At 40.0% G+C, this 21558-nt stretch overlaps 2 protein-coding genes across 2 annotated transcripts in view; one reads left to right on the top strand and one right to left on the bottom strand.

Moving 5' to 3' along the window:
* The window catches only part of baiap2l1a (BAR/IMD domain containing adaptor protein 2 like 1a), a 30095-nt gene extending 15754 nt beyond the window's left edge, over positions 1-14341 (bottom strand). Inside the window, exons 1-4 of the mRNA XM_074664090.1 lie at positions 14089-14341; positions 12595-12670; positions 12367-12453; positions 2418-2479 (exon numbers count right to left, since the gene is read on the bottom strand). Coding sequence (XP_074520191.1) covers positions 2418-2479; positions 12367-12453; positions 12595-12670; positions 14089-14139 — 276 coding nt within the window. The 5' untranslated portion in view covers positions 14140-14341. The remainder of the gene's footprint in view (positions 1-2417; positions 2480-12366; positions 12454-12594; positions 12671-14088) is intronic.
* A 1798-nt stretch (positions 14342-16139) lies between these two features.
* tmem130 (transmembrane protein 130) lies at positions 16140-21558 on the top strand. Its single transcript, XM_074663785.1, has 8 exons — positions 16140-16147; positions 16219-16301; positions 16387-16558; positions 16637-16782; positions 16979-17063; positions 18130-18329; positions 19397-19489; positions 21500-21558. Exons 1-8 carry the CDS (start codon positions 16140-16142, stop codon positions 21556-21558), a joined length of 846 nt encoding a protein of 281 aa, XP_074519886.1.

The following is a 21558-nucleotide window of genomic DNA, read 5'->3' as shown; positions in this document are numbered from 1 at the left end:
TGTGCACACTACCTGATATTTGTCTTACATCAGACTAAGTGTTGCATTTAAAGAGACAGCACTTGACTCCAATTAACCTCAAGTTACTAAAAGGTATCTGAAGCATCTCCCCCTGAGGCAGCAAGGTCAGGAATGACAGTGCCTTCTCCACTTTCATCAAACTTTCTTTCACCTTTGTTACAACACTTTCAAACCGTCTACAACGAGAAGAATGAGCTCAACAAGTTGTTTTCTCCAAAAGACAGTCAAACAAATAAAGTTTCAGCCCCTGTGACGCACAAGTGACAAGTTGGTGGCCGTAGGGAACTCACAAAGAATGAGGATTTTGTCCTGTGACGCAGGATTTCTCTTCTCAGTGTTTCTTTTTAAGGCTAGGTCAACAAGTCCTTTTAAACAAAGTAAAGCGTAAGTTTGTCCAGTGATAAATGAAGTTTGCGTAACTTCATGCAGGACGCGGAAGTTATCAGCTGACCGGCTGATGTTCAAGTCACTATTCCCAACCCCACTCAGCTAATCACAGCTCATTTACAGCGATAAGGTGGTGCATTTAAACACGTCTCCACTCTCAGCAATCCCTGCTACGCCTATGCTACTTTCACTCTTTTTCTGTCCTGTAAATATTGAAGGAGTACACAGTAAAGCAGAGCTATATAACGCCGACTACAACTGTTATTCCATTTGGCAATAAATGGTTAAAAACTATGACCCTAACCCCGACTGAAATACAGACAACATAACTAAAAGAAAGTGCAGTAAGTCACTTTGAAACACACAACCTATTCCTGAAAAGCAAATGTGTCGACACATTCTCATGTTAACGGGAGGTGGTGTCATCTTGTGCTCTTGTTTCGTCATATTTTGGTGCCTTTGATGCTAACTGATAGTCTTTTGCCTTCTGTCTCATTTTCCAGTCTTCCTTCTGTGTGTGTTTCTTTTGCTCAGTCCCAAGTCGTCTGAATGTTTTGAGTGCAGGAGTGCCTTCACACTGACAGTATGGAGAAACACAGTGTACTTTGATTTCTCAGCTGGTGCACTCAAAATTGTCAACAAGATGAGTTTGGAACGCTGGACACTTCTCACCCTCAATGGTCGCCATCTTGGCTACAAAGAGGAAGAGGCGGGTACAAATCAAACAATGGTTGATGGTTGCAATTAATGAATAAAAGAATGATACCTGTGAATGGTTGTGAAATGGGATCATAATGGCCAGTAAGTGCGCAGCTGCAGTGTTTGATAGAGACAGCTCTGCCCTGTAAGTTTCCATGCACTGTTCTAGTAAATGCCTTGTGTACACAGTGCACTTCATGCAAATGTACTTATGGTAGAACACGATTTGGGACACAGCCCATCTGAATTCTCCAGTGCTCCCTGCTTGATTTTTTAGTTCTTGCTCCCAAAGTCTCTGGTTTAGTTTTGGCCTCCACTCTGTGTGTTTACCTCCTTGATTGCACCTTATTAGTTTTACCCGCATTCGAATCTTTCGATCATCTGAAGCCCACCTCCTCGCCCTTCCACCTGACACCAAGCACCGAACCTGGGGGGGCAGAGCTTTCTCTGTTGCCGTCCCCACCCTCTGGAATACTCTACCACTAAACATCCGTACCTGTCCCAACCTCTCCACCTTCAGAAAACTCATCAAAACCCACCTTTTAAAAGACACTTTTAATGCCTGATTGCCTCTGAATTTACTTTGTTGTTCTGGTCTTTTTTGTCTTGCTTCTTCCTGTTTTATTTTCTGTGTTATTTTATATGCTTTTATTAACTATTCTCTTGTGTAAATCGTCTTTGAGTACCTTGAAAAGCGCTCTATAAATAAAATATATTATTATTATTATTATTATTATTATTATTATTATTATTATTATTATTATTATTATTATTATTATTATTATTATTATTATTATCTCTTTGTCACATTACCCTGTGTGTGTCAGTTTAATGTGTGTATATCACTCTGTGTCCATTTAAGATGTTTCCATGTGGCTCCTTGTGTTTGATTAAATTTTTTTATTGATTTAGTTTTTTAGATAAAAAGTTTCAAAAAACTAAACCAAAAGATCAAATATTTAAAAAACCTGAATCCAAAAGATTCAAACATTAAGTGTGTACAACAATGAACTGACACACAGAGAGTAACAGGACAGAGGTGTGAAAAAAAGATGTTGATGAAATCTACACACTACAAAAACTACAAAATAAAATGGTCAACACCAAGGACTCACATGGAAACAAACACAGGGAGTACAGGCAGTTATGGGAAGAATCATTCAATTCATCTTTGTAAGGGGACACTTCACCTAATGCTACACGGACTGATGCTCATTTCTTTGCTTTCTTTGTTAAATGAGAAATACACTGCTTGGTTTTGATGTTAGGAAAAAAATAAAGAAGAATGGATACATTTTTAGGCTACTCACGTTCTCTTCCAGTTCCAGATGGACCTTCCTGTGGGCCTCTGCGATCTCCATCAGAACCACACCTGAGAGGACATCAGTGACAGCTCTTAGGATTACAGACATTTAGAGAAAGATGTTTTGATTTAAAGGTCTGTTTGACTTCTGCCTTGAAATTTTGAGAGCAGAACACAGAGCCTTATGTTGAGCCAAAACAAGTTATTTGAAACAACTTTTTCCTTTATGGAAGTTTGATGGAAGTTTGCCTCCTGGTGCCTGTGATTGTGCTCAGTCAAGCTAACAGGCTAGCAGACTGAACACTGGTATCATCTTGTTGGAAAACAGGATTTTTTCCCCAAATAGCCTGAATATTGCTTCAGTGGCAGAGGCACCAGAGGCCAGAAACAAAATTCAAAAGAAGAGTGTCACAAGAGGAGGTGCACAGAAGGAGAAGCCATCCACAGAGAGACACAATCGACAGCCCTCTCCAACCAACAACGTAACCTTTTTATTTCATTTTATCAAGCCTTGCATACATCTTTACAGCACTATATTTTAACTTATCTCCTTTCAATATTTGAGCAGCTGTCAATAAGTAATCTCTTTGAAACCTTCTGGTATTGTGAGGCCAGACACAGAACAGTCTCCATTCACCGACTGGCCACACCGCAGATAGAGCAGCATATGACATGAGACAATGGGAGTGAGTCAATACAGTAAACATGAGTGGACAATCATAGCTAAGCAGTTTATAGCGCTACCTCTGTCACAATGGGGTGAAATCTAGACCCAAGGTTTACTATAGGACATGGTGTTCTGGTGAAACCTGTAAAAACTGTGTGGGATCTGGTCGTGTGGTAGGGTCACTGTGATGACAAAAAGTGCAAGAATTTCAACACCTTGTGTACAAAGTTGGAAAGAAAACACAGGTGTACGCTTCATTAGGTCTTTTTAAGTGAAAAGCTACGACAAGATGCCAATGTCAGCACACTTTAACACCTAAGAATTTGTGCAGACACCTGATAATCCTCCAGCACCTTCCTGAACAAACAAAAGTAATGACCCGCAGATCCAGAGTGGAGCGTCTGAGGCAGCGTCCAGCTACATCAACATTGCCCTCTGAAGGTCACCAGAACGTACTGGTAAATGCTGCCTTTGTGCTCGGACAGGGGAGGGGGTGAGAGAGGTGGCGGCGGCTGTGGTGGGCGCGGGGAGCTGTTTGCACAGCCCCAACAACAGGCTGCACAGACCGGGGTTAGAAGAGGTAGGCTGAGAAATGCAGGGAGGTGGTGGTGAGGGGGTTCGGAGAGGCCCTTGTGCACCTGCAGGTTTCACCTTTGGGGTTAACAAGGTGTGAAAGAAAATGCTGCAGAAAGTTATCACAGCTTGGGGTGGACCATGAACTCAGGGAATTTAACAGGCTCAACTGAACACATTTACACTAAACTTCCTCTGACATCATGGTCAGGGTGGGAAGCTCCACGCTGGAGCAATGTTTCATTGCTGAATTCATTGTTGAAAGGTGTATAGTTTTAGGATTTCTGACAACTGTTAGTTCACTGCTCCAAGCAAACTGTGCCCGAATAACAGTCCATGTTGATTAACAACCTACAGAAAAATTAAGCAGTTCTTAAAGATAAAACAACCCAGCTGCAGTCAGACAATGTTAGCATGTTAGCATATTAGCATCCAGACACTTGGACAATATTACCTTTAACCATGAAACTGAATTCACAAGCCTTGTTTTGCTTTTTTCTAAGGAAAGGGCTGTGAGTAATTTAACTTTGAAACAAAGAAAGGGTCCTATAATTTTCATTTTATCTATTTACAGTATGTTGCAGTGTTCTGATATATATGTTTTGGAGTTCAGTCGGAAGGAATATCACAATTTCAGCCTCTGTGGAGGATTTGCAGACTCTCAGTTTCTAACCTCATCATCCTTGCAGTCATCTGTGTGAGTGAGGATGCCACCACAAAAAGGAGCTGCTTTTAGTGGCTTTCTGAATATCATCCAAGGGAAGCCTCAGGTCATGTCCACACGTAGCTGGGTATTTGGAAAACCGTATATATTTTTACACATATAAGCCTTTTATCCACACCAACTGCAGCTTTACGCCACCCAAAACAATGTTTTCTGAAAACTCAGGCCAAAGTGAAGGTTTTGGAGAACTCAACATGGTTTCCTGTGGATACCAGTAAACACTCAGGCAAATGCAGAGGCGAAAAAACACCAAAACAAAGCTCAACAAGTGTTCAGAGAAACCCAATGCACAACACATATGATCCAAATCCTGAACCTCAAACAGGACAAAGCAACTCTGTCAACCTCAGTTACAATCACGTTTCTAAATTGTTAAGCTAAAAATGCAGTGGTATTTCTATTTCTCACCAATTCTTTGTACACTTACACAACTGACCCCTCATGGGTGAAGCAGCATGAGATTTAGTGATTGGCACGTATAAACAAATTTAACTGTAGCTGGCATACTGTTATCACAAATAAAAAACAACCACTGTTTTCTTTTGCCCTCTTTTGCTGTTGCACAATATAGAAACCAAGATTTTTTTTACGCATCAAAACTGTGATTTCTTGATTCTGCAACATTAAAGTGATACTCCGGGATGGGACAAGCTGGGTCCTACCACAAGGTTTGGGGTGGTGATTACCCCTACAGCTGTATTTTTGTGCAGCAGAAGCCCACCAAAAACCCCCTCCCTGCTCCTCTGACGGTTTCCTCTGCACTCAGACGGGGCCATATTTTACTTGACCAAAAACACAAATAAACGGACTCCCACCGAAAAATCGGATATCGGTCTGCATTCACGCTTTATTTAGAGAATTTTCAGAGCGTTACTTTCACACAAAACACCGTTAAATAAGGCTCTAGTTCTCATCGTGTCTCTTCATCCTGGCAGACTACCTGCTGTTGTTTATATCTGGCACGCCGCGCGCACGTGGACTGATACACTAAGACGCGAGCGCCTTGTAGCCAGTTGTGGCTCTGCAGCAGAGGTAGCGCCATTTTACGACACGATGAAAGGGGGTAATTTCTGCCCTAAACCTTGTGATAGGACCCAACTTGTTCCATCCAGGAGTATCACTTTAAAGCAAAACTACAAAGATGTAGGAGAAGTTGCTCAGGCTGGGAGTGGTTTTTCAAGCAGTTATCTGCAAATCCCTCCTGTAATTATCTTATTAAACTCTCTTGTAAATCTTTTGTAGAAACTTCAGAAGCTTTTTTACTTTGTCATTCTAGAGTAACAAGGCTGGAGGATGACTCAAGTTTATGTACGTGTAGTTAAAGAAAGACAGGCTTTTGTTATATGGGACCTTTGGCAAAGTTACTAGCTAAGTTATGTTAGCTAGGACTGCTACATCTAAAGAAGCTAATGTTTTTTTTGCATCTAAGTATGGGGTTGTTTTTTCTTTTTCTTTTTCCTTTTTACAACCAATTTTGTTTGCTCATTTATCTAAAGTGATGGTCGTAGGTGGGTCGAAGAAAGTCTCAGAAGTGTCAAAATTATTTAATGCTACAATGAGAATTCAAAGACTCTTGGCTCTTTAAAAACAGCATGCTACTCAAGTTCATCACCTGAACACACTGACAGCCTCACATTGCAGCTTTCTCTCAGTTTATCTTATCTTGTATCTCTGTCTTACATCTGCCTTTTTTTCCCTTTTGAACTTTTCTGCGTATCAAGATAATCTAATCTTACCTCAGCTATTTCAAACAAACACAGCGTTAACATGGATTTCTACACAAGTTTGAACACAAGTGAAAAAAAATCCCTGTGGAAAATTTTACTCCCCATGATTCACTCCCCATGATTCATTACTAGGAATGCTTGCCTCTCCAACCAAGGTTTCCCCAGTTCACCTCAAATACTGCCACAGAATCATCAATATATCAAAATCTTGATCAACTGTTTTTATCTTTGTTTTGGTTATTTTAAGGAAACTGGATTAGATGATCTTGTGATTGATTAATTCATGTTATGCCACATTCTTTTAATATGAAATCCAGTTTTAATCCACTCATGAAAGGGATGGATCAGGATAACACACATTTTCTAGTTTTAAAGTTGTCTCCACTTTGCTGAAATGCTTTAAAAACACCAACTGGATGTTTTATCCAAACAAAAACCTTTTTTCCTTTTGAGCAACTCAATCTTAAGATTTGATCTAATCTAAAAAGAAAACAGGTTTATTTGTACGGCACAGCAGCAACAAGGCAATTCAAAGTTGCATAGCTTTTATCTGATCAGAGTACAATTGACTGCTGGTCTCTTGGGTGTTATCTTAATCTCAAAAAGGATAAAAACAACCATTCAAATGCCATTTCTTTTTATGCTGTTGTATCCACAGTGTTTGTTCAAAATAGATCCAGTTTAGAAAGAAGATTTGCACTGCTTCATTCCAACACCTGCATCCAACGACTGCCTTCAACATTCTCCACAGGTGATGCCTTTTATGAGCAGGGAGTGCCTCGTGCCAAAACATCCCCTGCCCATTTTTGGACAAAGGAAGCAGTGTGAGATGACGTTAAGCCTGGCATCCGCCCGACTGGCACCTTTTCCCCTGATCACCTTTATATTACAGCTCTTTAATGGATAAACCATTCTGTGTTGTGAAAGCCGTAGTTGGCTTTGGTCATCGACACTTCGCTCTGTGTTATCACTGGATGCCTCACTGGGCTTTTCCATGTAGGTCAGCGGGAGGAAATTCAGCCACGTACTTTGCAACTTTAAGCTATAAGTCATGCTGTCATCAACATAATGGATCTTCGCAACACAGTTCATCTGATTGTTTCAGTACATTGATTCTTGGATGGCTTCCTACTCTAAAAATATCCAGCAATGTGTAAATATTACTGATATTTCATTAGAGTTAGGAGGGTTTACGTCTTTTGGTTACTGTTTTCATGTGCATACTGTCTTAGGCAGATCAGCTGTTTGTACTGCAGATGAATTTCCTGACAGCTCCCTTAACAAAGAGTGATGACCTGCCATCACACGCAGCACACAACATCATTTATTATACTACAAAGCATACAACTAACTTCAGCCTCAAGCACTGACATCAGTTTCTTATGCTGGAATAACAAAAAGACAGCAAATGTGCTACATGTGTTCTGTACGTGGGAGGAAAAATTTCAACAAGTTGTGCAAAGATTTTTCCGACAGTAGCTTCTTTAAAATGCTGAATAAAATCTATAATAGCCCATAAATGGAGGGATCAAGAAAAATCACAGTTGCTCTTTGGAGATGATTTAATTCTGACAGGATTTTAGACACAGTCTCACGCTATGCTGAGCAGTAAGTGGGTCCCTGTCTCTTTGCAGCTCCCTTTGGAAAATACTCCCAGTATACAGGAGAGCCTGGAAAGCCTTTTGTTTAATGGCAGATGCAGGATGAGGGTGTTTGAGGTCTGGGATCATTACAGGGCTGCGGAGTGTGACGGCGGCGGTCATAACTGGCTGGGCAATAAGACTCTGAAAAACAGCCTCCACCCTTTTTCATTTGGCTTGTTTTCTTGTGTGCTTTAGAAAAACATTCTGTGTCTGTTTGTCTGACCTTGATAAAGCGATGGTCCAGACGCATTTATACTATATTGTTGAGCTGGCTGGGCTCCAACTTCTTTTGTATGCTATTCAGCTGATACTGAGTCTGAATTTAGGGAATATGGTGCAGTGGTTTGTCCAGCAAGCCTGTGCCACATGACACCCCACTTTCCCTCATGAGTTTTCTCTTTCTCCACTGTCCTCTGTTTACATAAAGGCATAACTTCTTGTCGTGCAGCAAGTTCAACACAAAAATTGACACTAACCTCATGTCTCCTTTCAGATATCCAAGGCAAAATAAGCAAGCATGATATCACTCAGAGAGAAAACTCATGGGAGGTATAATTTTCCTGACATTTAGGAACAAGCTAGTGTATCTCATGATCCAGAGCCTGGGTTGAAGGACAGACGATCCATCAAGTTAAAATGAAACATGCAACTGTAAAATCGCTGTAAAATTTCTCCAAATGTCACAAATAAAACTTATCAACCACAAAGCAACCCCTTAAAAGTCAAAACCTGCCACAGGTACTGTGCACAGGACACACTCAGCCATCTCTTCATTCTGTATCCCCCTGGGAGAATATCACTCAGGCTGACATTACCATTTTTTCTCATGCTGTTTGTTCTTCAATATTTCAAAAAACAATTTCCAGCAAGGCTTGAAAAACAGCGCAGAGAAAAGGTGGAAAGGGTGGGGATGCTGCTATTCTTTCTCCTGTAACATTTTCGGTCCCTCGCTACCTGCTGCCTTTCGTGGCAACTCCCTGAGGAGTCCAGTCACACACTAATACACAGGAAGTGTCTCATTGTGCACCCAGCAGAACTGTGACTTTAAATATAGAGAGTGATACGAGCATGGCCTGCCTGCCAGAAACAAGATGAATGACTACAAGAAAAAAAAAAAAAACTATTATGTTCAAATAGCCATCCGACATCAGTCTGTCACAGTAGCACAAGAGAACAGTGATTAAGTTTGCATGCCTTCAATGTCAGTCTCACTGCAATATATTTTTAATGTTAGCTCATATTAGCCATCATTAGCCAGTGATGCTACTAAGTAAAGCAGTTGAACTACATTAGTGTTGTTTTTGCACAAGCTTTTGAGAGAAAAATTAGCTGTCATACTTATGTATGTTTTCTGTACTTTGCATTTTTTAGTGTTAGCTAATGTTAGCTTTTAGCAACTTTGGCTAATGCCAGAACAAGTAAAGTAGTAACACTTCTGAATTCATTATTTATCTGGGAAATTAGTTAACATAGTAACTGTGTTATCACAAAAGTCACACGTGAGGAACCCTTAATGTATATCTTTTGAAATGTAATATTACCCACTACTAGCAAATTTAAAACTAATACAGTTAGCTTAGCTTTTGATGTAGTCTACTCTTTGTCTTTCTGTTAGGAACTGAAACATTCGATCAAAGGAATATCTTTCTTTAGAGGGGTATTGTATTAATACTTCTTTCTAAAAGCGCAAAAACTACTTCCTTTCACAGATTTGATCCATAATTATAGACACCAGCTAAGCATTGTGCCTTCCTGGAAATGAAGGAGAGCGGTATGATGTAAATGCCTGAGGTTACTTACTGTAAAAATTCCTACCAACTGCTGTGATGCAAGTACTCTCAATGCCAAACCACACAGAGACAGAAAAGAAAAACCTTGCAGGTGTCAGAAGAACCAGATAATGGGTTGGTCTTTTGTTCTTAACAGTCCTGCTATTTGAGGGAAATTAGGCTGAATTCTGTCAGAGATGATCGAAAAACTGAAGATGTCTCAATGTCTGTATATCACACATCAACTAATGTTTAACCCCCTACCCTGACATACTTCGAGCCTCCTTTGGTCTCCACAAACAGACACTAAAGACCCTTGGTGGGTTTGCTGAGACAGATGGAGCACCAGGGTATGAAGAGGATGGGAAGACAGTCTTCTCTGTCTGTCTGTTTGTTCAGTGTGTTTGCTACGCTACTCCCTGCTATGTGTGAGAGAATTCACACAGTCTTGTTACCGGCTATTCCAGGCTGAGAAGGAATGACAGGGATAGAGGGAAGGAGTTGAAACTTTCCATCTTTTCCTGGAAGCTACTCAGATTTTGGGGTTATCACCAGTCAAATTTGGGAATAAAAATGTCAGTACCGGACTTGTTTTCCAGCAAACTTAAGTGGCTGAAGTCAAAATTTGGGTATTTCCTTTGTTGTTCTGTAACTAGCTGTGATTTGATGACATAACATGTGCAAGCTTCCTTTGGTGATAAAACAACCAACGCTAGAGCTGCAAAGTTGGCACGGCCTCTTGTTTGGCATTTGTGTAGTTGCTTCATCTCATTGTTTTTATTGGTATGTGGTAAAACTGTCCCCAACCGACCGACCATGAAGCACCAACGTATTATTTAATGACGCGATGAAGGGCTGCCATTGTTCATCGACAGGTGTGGCCTGACAAACTCGATTAACACTGCAGAGTATTATCATGGTTGATGTTTTTGTTTCACTCTGCCAAACAGATGAAAGTAGGAATATCTTGATTTCGAAACATACAGACAGATATATTTGTAAGGTAAAATTGCAGCCAGAGGTAATGCATTTATCCTTGTTCCACCTCAGGAAGATTATGGTGTCACTCAAGCCAGCCAATCAGAGAGTGCCAAGTTCATGTTTTTCTTTGAAGCAAAGGCAGAAAGAAAATGTCTGGGACTTTTTTTGCCAATACTGTCCCTATCTGATGTTAAATAGTTCAATCTATGGTTCATTTCAAAACTGATGCAGATCAGATGCTCAGGTTTCGTGTTGTTTCACATCAGATTTTCCTTATAACTGTAAATATTGCTTGTGAATGTAAAAGAAGAGAACCCAGATTTTTTTGTACAACCAGGCTTTTTCTCTCCTACCTGTCACACAAACCTTGGCCAATTTATAACCCTGTGCACGAAGAAATGATGCAGCAGAATACAAAAAAGGTAGCTTGATGAAACGCAGTAGTTCAAAATTAAGGCCCCTGGGCAAAGTAGGTCAGCCCCAAATTCTCTGCGCTAATAGAATAATTGGAGATGAGTCAGAGGAGCGATGACTAACAACCTGTACACATTTGACGGTAGCTTTAGAGAAGAGACAGAGAGGAAGCACTTCAATCAGAGCCAGAGGTAGACAGCAGATGATAATGAGTATCCACTGTACCTGTGAATTTGTCAATCAATGCTATCACCAGATGTTTGCATAATGGGCTCACATTTCAGATCACTATTACATGCAGGCAAAATGTGTCATAATGATGAAGTTGCACGGAAACAGCTTCCATGAATCAAGAGGATGTCAAAGAGATGTGTAGAGAACAGTCACAAGTTGTCAAAGGATTAGCTTCAATCCTTTGTCTATTTTTTTTAACAGTTTTGCACAGGTTTGAAAAGAAAACCCAGTAGTCACTGCATTTGTCCCTACATTACATAATGGATACATGTTCAGATTTTTTTTCACAGACTTTTGCAGAGTTGGCATGAAGTATATATCCACACAAAGACATGAAAAGCATTTGTTTGCTTTTTGTATCTCCTCTCATGATTTCTACTCTGACTACTAAAAATAATTATTCAACATATGATATATTCTCGTGTATATTCATGCTTTAAACGTGTTACAAAAAAAAGCGTCAACCTTTCAATCTACAAACCACATATAAACCACAAGTTCTGCTTTTCACAAGGCAAATAGCCAGTCAGACTTCAGGATTTTACATGGCAGCAAGTTTAACAATCAAAGAAAGGCCCATGTGACCCCTGTCCCCCCTTTGGACATGCCCCTGGTTGGATACTGTACATCAAAAGCCTGCTGCCAATTGGCTTAGCTGAGCAAAAAGACTGTAAACAGGAGGAAACAGCTAGCATTGCTCTCACAGAAGCTAACAATAACAGCTAATACCAAAAGTGCCTCAGTTAGTTTTTGATTGCAACAAGTTGTGCTGTTGTTATTGGCACTTCCGTACTGCTGTTTCAAGAGATTTATGAAGACTCACTTGTTTGCCTGAAGCAGAGATGTTTTCTCACAGAAAGCTAAGAGGAGACAGTATACACGTTCTGTTGCATATGAAGAAGACAAGGCTAGTTAGCTCAGTTTAGCTTAGCATAAAGACGGTAAACGGTAGAAAACAGCTACCTTGGTCTGGTTTCCCAGAATTGGGGAAAGGGGGATAGCCAAGCTAGTTAGCTTAGCTTCATGTTCCAGTTTGGACATGAAAGTTTTACTTAACTTATCAAACTTCTAGGGTATTCTTCTGACCTCATTAGGGTTCACATCCCTACAGAGTTGAATGATGGGTATCCTGATCTTTTTCAGGCCTCAGCACCAGAGACACCTGAACATAACAATCCAACCCCCCTGAGATTAGAATAAAAGGTGGATTTGAATACAACTCACCAAGCTCTCTGGAGACAGGGGACGCGATAGCATTCTCTCCAACCTTTGAGACAGCGTCAAAATAGACCTTCCCGGCCACAGTCATCGCTGCATGAAGAAAAAGAGAGATATTTATCACGTTACTTGCTGGGACACTGGACAAATAGGATCATTTTTTTGTTTTGGTGAAACTGAATTTGGTTTTGAGACTGCAAAGCGTCAATATTCAGAGGTGGATGCTGTGTTTACCTGTGACTGATTTCTCATAGCTCTTCCCAAGGTTGACCAGGTTCCTCAGGCCTGGGTTGAACTGCTCCATCACAATCTGAGGACAGAGAGCACAGATTTAATGTTTTGTAAAGAAGCAGCCAGCAAAAGAGCTCATCTCATCGTCTAATAATACAGTTTCACACATTCTTGTGAGTCACTTTTGTTTCGATTACTCAAAACACTCATCATTTCTTCCATATTTCTTTTTTTAATAAAGGGCTTTCTGGGAATAATATATCTTGTGCTATTTTTTGCAGCAGTGGGTGGAGAGAAGAGAAATACATGAAAACAAGCGCAAGTGTTTGTGCTTTCTGCTCTATAAATATCAGCATGTGAGAACAATAAAACTTTCAATCTTTAACTTGACCCCTCATGTGTGCTTTACAACTCCCTCCAAAGAGCGAAGTCCCACACAAAGTCGCAGCTATTTGCAGTATTAACCTCATCACTCCCCCCTCTCCCTCTTTCTGCTTCTCCCTATTGAAATACCTCAACAATCAAGGGCTGTTCACCTCCCCGTCTCTATTCCCCTGGCACGCCCTCAACAGAACAATGAAGGGGCAGGTATGACTTTACATGGAGAAAAGAAGAGAGCAGAGGACAGAGAGAAAGAGCAGGGGGAAACAGGTTTCTTGTTTTCTTTTTTCTGTCACAGCTGAAACTGTAACAGACTGTAAACTCCAGGTATGACTCTCTCCCTCACAAAAACACACACATAAAAACACACCAGCCACTTGCTCTGTTGAACTGGGAGGAGATGAAACAGAAAATTACAACAATATTTAACCTTAATTGGCAATAAAAATGTAAATTTAAACCCCCAGACTATAAAAAAAAACCTAATCTCAACTTTTCAAACCTTTAATTTGTTGTTACAAAGTCCTCACAGAGACAAATATTCACCCTATAACACCCTTACCTTCTCACACATCAGAGGCAGAAGTACCAATTTGATTAGATTAATTCAAGGATTAAGATAAATCCTTTGATCAAATAGACTGATCACTTCAAGTCCACTGACAAGCCTCAGCAGCTTGATTGATGAAGGAAACATTTTTGTCTCTTCTATCTCTCATTCTGTGGTTTGCAGTGATTTATGTGTGCATCCACTAATAATTAGATAGCAGGGTGTGTCATGGATTGCACTTGTAAACAACAACAGAAAGTTTCGATTGCCCAATCAGATGGTTTTTTTTATTACAGTGCGGAAATAAAAGAACGCTTCCTTTATGCTCAGTGGAAGGAAGATTGCCATAAAGCGTGACAAGTGTCATAAAAACTAATAAAAATGTACACATTAACTCCATAAAAAATCAATAATCTCGTTATAGTCATGATTTATGGCCGGGGTTTGATGCACAAAAGTTGATTTATAACCACATTTGAAGCAATTTATTCCTTTGTTTCAGCCTAATCCACAAAACAGTGAGGATACCAATCAGTATTTATTAATTCTGCCTTCATTTCACTCACCTTGTATGTGCTCTCTGTGAGCTTGCTCACATCTTCAGGAGCGCGAGACATGATGGCAGGTTGTTCCTGGAGCCAGAAGTCGACAAAAATTGACAAAAAACAACAATAATAGAGATAAAAACTGTGTTTCGTAATCCAGTCCCCTTAAAAATAAATCCCACAGTCGCTCCTGGTCCTTGTCTGCTCCCTCACTCCTCGCATGTGAGCAGCTGGCGACGGACGCGCTGACTGATGGCCTGACTGACTGACTGACTGACTGATTGGGACAACCGAGAGACTTCCCCGTGCGTGTGGAGGGCGGGGAGCGCGAGGGAGGGCACCGTGACGTCACAGAGTAGGAGCGATAATGGGGTTTCCATTTGCTGCAACAAGGTAGATTTTGTTACCAACTGTCTGAGAGTAAAATTATAGAAGATTTTTTTTTTTTTTTTTTTTTGTTACCATTTTGTTTTAATATCATTTTTTCTTGACGTTCTCCGGGTGGCCAACAGGGGGCGATGTTGTACAAATGTGTGTTGCAGTTTGTAAGATGCCAGTTTCAAATCCCTCACTAAAGGAAAAGTTGTAAAAATCTTCGTAACCATAAAAATACTCAAATAAAAGTCATCAAAAGATAACACTTGACAATAACAGAGCAGGCTAATAAAATTAGCTTTAGTAACTGCAGCATTTTCACATCTCACTTCATGAAAGATTACATATCTCATGGTTAATGATTAAAAATGAATTCATAAACTTCTAATAACAAAAAATAGCAGTATTCAAATAAACCTGGTAGAGATTTTATGTCAATAATATCAATGAATAATCATTAACATCGCACCATAGCATGTAGCATTTGAATTAATTTTGACTTTATCAAACACTGCTGCATAAAATTCTTCACCCTGACATGCTTGAGTAGAACAATTGACAGTACATGTAATAATCTTAAGCACAATATCATGAATAATACTTTCTAGTTAGTCAGTTAATAAGTCTATCATTTCATCTTTGGCATTGTCACGCTTTTTATTAATTGCGCCACGTGCTGGTTTTAAATTCTGTAAGATCACAACATGATTTTTTGTTGGCTGGATGCACAGGTCACATGACTTTGAAACTTCAGATCAAATTTGAATAAGGCAACTTGCTTTGACATTCATTGGGGAATAGTGCCATCTATGGCCTGATGGGGTCGACATATCACTTTGTATAAGGGACCTGGAGATAACAACCAGTATGGTTAATATAACTGGGCTGGATAACTACAGGCAGCAGGTAAAATGGGGCAAGTTGTAGAGACGTGGACTTTCATTAAAAATATGCACTGAACCTTACAGTCTTTCTAATGCTTATATTGAAATCAATCAGACACTTGTTCTCTGTTTCCCCTAATTCAAAGCTTTTGCATTGAATTGTGAAGCAAAAGGCCAGGCTACACTTCAACATCAAACATGCCCAGCAGCATGTTAGTGATACAGTCAACACCATGACTGGGTGTGAGTGCTTGCAGTACACTGTGGTGAAAGGACAAAGTAACTGTGTTTTGGTGCATCAGGTGTATCTGGTAATATCTGTTCTGATAATTGCCAACAGTCATGTCTCTCAAGGGATTTTCAAATTCAGGAGTCCAACAAAATGCACGACAACAGTGCAATAAAATGCTGTGTTTTTGCAAGTGAATATGTTCGGTAACCATGCTCTTTGAGTGACTTTACTGGAGCCATTCTTTACTAGTTAGCTCCACCATGTGGTCGTCACTTGTAGCAAAGAAGGAAAAAGATGAATTTGAAGTGTTTTCCCTCTTTTCAGTGAAAAAGAAAACACAAACTGAACTTCCTAGATCTTAAAAAGATGCCCCACATCTTGATCAGGAATGTGACCAAGGCTCCAGCCTCTCACTCAAAAGCTGATTGTTGTTGTGGAGGCACATGATTGAAACGCATGGTGGCAATTTCAAGCTTTTAACATCTCTCATCGGTACTCTCTGAACCTCAGAGCCAGCCAGAAACAGCTTTCAGGATCAACTTTATTCCTACATGAGGTCCTCTCTGAGAGGGCCAGCAGATATGGACAGGTACGCTCAGCTTTTGTTAAAACATTGAGTAAGTTTGATCAGTGTTTCATGCGTTGGATGTATTCTTTCAGACAAAATGCTACTTGGATTCTGGTGTTCCTACTTCTGCTTCCCTTGGGTGTGGCAGTGACCACAGACCCTTTGACAGATTTGGGTAGGTCATCTTCATTTTTAAATCATACTTTTTACACACAAACATATTTTTTCATGAATTCATCAGTGTCTCTTAATTTGAGCAGAGAATATAGCTGGAAAGCTGGTTTTCTACCAGATGGAGGGAAATGCCACCTATGTGAGGGAGACAGGAGAGCTGGCTTCAGACGTCCCTACTGAGACGATGTTTGAGCTCTTCGATCCACAGATGAATTTTAGCACAGCAAAGTTCACCTATACATGGGATCTTGGGAATGGGTATGAGGACTTTTCACATTTCAAAAATTCAGGGGAGGTTTGGAAGACTTTTGATGCTATTTCTTGTCTGTGAGGCAGAGAGGTGATCCAAGGGACTGAGCCAGTTGTGCGCTATCACTACCCTGTGTCAGGAAACTACACACTGCGGCTAAAAGTTGGAGTTAACCTGACCAAATCTGCTCCTCAGATCTCAGATGTCTATTCAATGGATGTCCAGGTGCTCGGTATGTTGTTCCAGATTAATATGTGACTAAATAATTGCAGCTAAAAATAGTGCAGGATGCAGCAGATCCAAAACTTGTTAAATGTGTTACAAGAAAACTTTGGTTTACCAGTTCATGGACTCTTAAAATGATCAATGCATGCTTGAAGTTTTGCCTTAACTTTTTCGAAGCAATCAAACTTTTAATGATTTTGCAGATGCCATTAAAAACATTGAGCTGAAGGGGCCTCCAGATTATGAGGTGTCTCAGAACACCAGTTTGGCTGTTCATGTGGATGGAAGGTAAGCTGCATTTTTTACTTTCCCCAATCAAAGCATGAAGGAGCATGAAGGTCTTGTCATATATACATACACTGCTCTGTGTTATACATAGTTTACCATAATGTGAAGCAGCTGAGTTGACTGACAAGCAGGCATGTTGCACATAGCAGGGTTTTAAAGTCCATTTCCATACTGAAAATGCTGACTCATTGTAACTTAAAATGACTCAATTACAGGCGAAAAGGCAGAGTTGAAGCAGAATTTTAGCTTTCATAATTGCAGGTACTGTGTGTCCAGCTGAAAGTGCTCATGATGAAAGAAATATTTGCTAAGACCAAAAAAGATTGCCTTATTAGATGGGGTTTTGAAGCCATATTTACTTATTTACTTTGACATGCACAAAAAATAAATGAATGAATAAAAGATAAATGTACTGGTTAAGTTTCTTGAAATAAGATTAATCGCACTAATGTTTTATAACCCATTTGGGGAATTTAGGCATCATTGATGTTTCCTCGGATATCTTAAAATAAGACATTTCTCCTGGATTTATCAGGTGAATGTGGCCCAGACAATGTTAACAAAATATAATGCATTAAAAAGTTACACATTTGAGTTTTTGCAGTGTATAAGCTGAAGCCGTATTGTAGCTTTCTGGGCTAAAAGACAGTTTGGTCAAGTCAACATCAACAATGTGGAAACCACCTTCATTTGGCTTCATCATGTGTCATGCACAAGATCAGTGTCAGTGAGACTGATCTTATGTTTTATATGGTCTATGAGGAGCTGAAGGAGTTTTTCTGCAACACTATAGTCCATTCTGACATTTTTTTTTTTAGCTGTGAGAGCTAAAACACTGCTATGTCTGTGTATTGTGTGAATTTTGCAAGACTTAACTGTTTTTAACCTCTCCTGTCTCTCTCCAATGGCTGGGTTCCAAGATTTGTAAAGACCTGACATGTAACGTGTGTGTGTGTGTGTGTGTGTGTGTGTGTGTGTGTGTGTGTGTGTGTGTGTGTGTGTGTGTGTGTGTGTGTGTGTGTGTGTGTGTGTGTGTGTGTGTGTGTGTGTGTGTGTGTGTATTTAGCCCCCCCATGTGGGTCTGCTGGCGGTTCCTTCCTAACTGTGTGCAGGATGGGTCAGAGGGCTGCACGCTGACCATGCTTTATGAAAACACCCTGAGGCTGAACCACACCTTCACCTCTGCCGGCATCCACTGCCTGGACATCAGCGTCCGCAATGACATCAGCAAGCTTCAGAGCTCCTTCAGCATCTTTGTCAAGAGAAGCTGTAAGGACACATACCCTCACAAACTATTTTGACGTATGCAGAGGATTTTTTGCTTGTGCGTTTTCATCCAAGTACAAACAGACTGTGTAGGCAGGAATCAAAAAAGGATCTGCACAGAGGCAAAGGCCCCAGATCTTTAATTAAACAAGCAATGTTTTAATCTTAGAAATCTTTGTACATCGCTCGCAGTACCATTATGACTCATCAGTTGTCTGCAGTGTCTTTATTAAAAAACGATGAACTTTTTTTTTCAGTTTTCCACACTCAAAAACTCATGAAGCTAGGAGTACAGCTGCTTGGTGTCATGAGGTGTTTCAGATGTGAATGTCAGGATGTGAACTTCAGCTGTTAGTTCCACTGACAGAGGGAAGGCAGAGAAAATGATGGAATCCAGTCACAGAGAGCCTCGCAGCATATGACTGCTGTGTGTAATCAGTTTGATGCCGCTATGGTCAGACCAAAAGTTAAGATCGTGTCAGCTGGTGTTTCAAAGAAAGTTTCTGGATTTGAACTTTTTCTTTTTAGCTTATGACGCCCGCTGCTTCCAATTAACGTTTCTGTACCAGGGGTTTGGCAGGAAGGGTAGCCTAGGGGTGGCACTGCCCCTCCCATCTCTTGAACTCTGGCCACCCCAAACTTTAAACAAATTTTGGCTCTGCTTTTTTTGGAGAGGGAAGTGATTTTAAAGTTTTGACATGTTAATATTATGTTTAGTTACTTCTCTGCTTAAGTCAGTAAAACTCTGAAGATTTGAACTGATCCTTTCTTATGCTAAACAAAAAACAAAAAGAAAGAGGAAGAATCCTAACATTTCTTTCCTTTTAAACATTTCTTTCTTTTACTATAGCATTTAATGTAAATTCTTCACATTAAACTTTTTTTTTTGTCTTTAGTTGTATTTAAAACTACATGGGACAAGTCCAGACACACCTCTACTCTTAACTGATACCTAGAGTTACAATGATGATACTTTAAAGGAACTGGTCAGAAATGTCTCATAACAGGATGTTTATTAACTGTAATCCTAATCCCACAGGCCCAAACTTTTTCTCTGTTTCTTTCAGATAACACCCACCTATTCTTCATCCTGTCCTGTGCTGCTGTTCTTGTTGCGACATTTACCTTCATCACAGTCATCGCCTGTAGGCCTCGACGTCTCAACAAATCAGAGGTACTGAGGATTTTTATTGTATGTTTAAGTGTCTTTCTAAATGATCAGATTACTTGTTGAATGAAAGCCTTTAGTAGTATCAAACTTCGATAACTCTAATTTAATCACAGAATAAATAATCAAGCTGTTTGTATCTGTACAGAGCACAAGTGATTGTAGTGCAGTGCACTTATTGGCCACAGGGTGGCTGTCTATGTCCGGGAATAAACGATGTCCAGACAGCTGATAGTGCATGTGTGACTTGTGATTTCTGAGACGTGTGATCTTTTGCTGCAGACCACTGCCTCCAGTAACGCTTTATTCCTGAAGGACCAAGAATCTGAGTGCCAAAGCAAGATCCTTTTTAAATTCTCTAATGAGAAGAAAGAAGAGAAGGTGCCTCTCCTGGTGCAGCATGGGACTCAGTATTCCTCTTAACCATTCAACTCGTAGCATGCTCTGGATACTAAATGAGAGAACAGTGATGATTCCACAAGATAATAACGGCTCTCATGTTTGATTCCACCTTGTTATAGACGTACAAAGCTAGATACATGCCATGAAACTCAAGTGCATAACTCAAACACAGTTTAAACTGTGATTTACTTTGGCTGCATCAGTACTGTTGACGTAGTATTCAGACAGTTAATGCTGGTGTATTCTAAGACATGATTTAGCCATGCTCAGTAATTAGGCCTCTGATTCTTCGAAGACACCGGGTAACGATGACTATTAATAAATGTGTCAGAGGAAAGCCCGCCTGACATTCAAATGCTCTCATAATAATTGAAAGCACAACTGCAGCTCATGTTTAAACAATGACTCTCTATTAAGCAAGCTGTGAATGGATCCGGTCACTCATTAATTTATACCTTTTATTTTTTAAATATTATTACTGGTGAGCCCAGCTTTGCTTTACTGTTCAATCTTTCATAATTTTTTTTGTAGATGTCAGAACATTTTGTCTGATTTTTGCCTCCTAAACAAGTTGCACTTATATGATCGTTGAATTGAAATCGTATTTATGCTTTTAAACTTTTCCTCTTTATACTCTGCTTCTTGCTCCCCTGTTATTTATTATGTCAAGTATTTTCTGGTTTTTGACAATGTTGTTGGCTTTGTAATGATGTGTCAGTAATGTGTCTAAAAATGAGAGTTAAAGTTAGTAACAAAACAAAAACAAATGCTTCAATTGTTTTATTTTTGTACTCACCTTTTGAGTTCCTAAAACATTAGAAATATGTTTGAGAAAATGGCAATGATGTATTGTGAGCACAGACACATCCAATCTGCCCGCTGAAACTGCAGCAAAAATGTTATTTTCTGTTAACTTCAAACTGGTAAAAATTGCAGCAAAGACTCGTCTTGGGTTGAATTTGAGAATTGGGAAAAGTGACAATTAATTGGCACACGTGAGAGCTCATCAGTGGGGTCTAGCTCACCCAGTTGGGATTCTAATCTGCATAACTACCTACTCATTATACATTTAACCTCACAATCTTTTCTTTGGGCAGCTTGGCCTATGACTACCTCAATGTTTTCATCTACTGGCTGTCCCTTAATTTTGTGAACTGCATTCTGGGAAATTGTCAAAACAGGTGTTGGAATCCATACTGTTTGCTGTGAGGGAAGTAGCACTTTATCATTTCACCTGTGGAAACACTGCACACTGAGATCTGCGTCGAATCGATATGTAGTATGAATTTGGACTATGAATCAAGAAGGTACATTCGCAGCTTCACTCACGCACACATCGGTGTGATGAGTAAAGTGTGATGTGTGATATTAAAGCGCAACAAACTGAAGAGAGAGACTGAAAAAACCTTAAGTAATGGATATTTCCTCAGAAAAATCAAATCCTTGAAACTTTCCAGCTCCCCTGACATCATTGGGATCATGTTTTCTGTGGTTTCGTACGCGAATGGTGTTTAGTAACAGCCTGTCCTCTGTAAGACTTGCCACAACATTATTAATTGTGCATCTCTTGATGAATGCTGGCTGTCAGATACACTGTGGGGGAACATCGTGTGCCAAGGAGAATACGTCACTTCCATCAGATGCTTAACCTTGAGTTAA

This window comes from Halichoeres trimaculatus, unplaced genomic scaffold, assembly GCF_033239565.1.
Source record: "Halichoeres trimaculatus isolate MK-OKI-2021-1 unplaced genomic scaffold, fHalTri1.1 fHalTri1_scaffold_23, whole genome shotgun sequence".
NCBI lineage: Eukaryota > Metazoa > Chordata > Actinopteri > Labriformes > Labridae > Halichoeres > Halichoeres trimaculatus.
This window is presented reverse-complemented; position numbering and strand designations above follow the sequence as displayed.

Coding starts and splice junctions, on each gene's coding strand:
- tmem130 (XM_074663785.1), top strand. Junction 16,302..16,386: donor AGACCCTTTGACAGATTTGG/GTAGGTCATCTT, acceptor TAATTTGAGCAG/AGAATATAGCTGGAAAGCTG. Junction 18,330..19,396: donor CAGCATCTTTGTCAAGAGAA/GCTGTAAGGACA, acceptor TGTTTCTTTCAG/ATAACACCCACCTATTCTTC.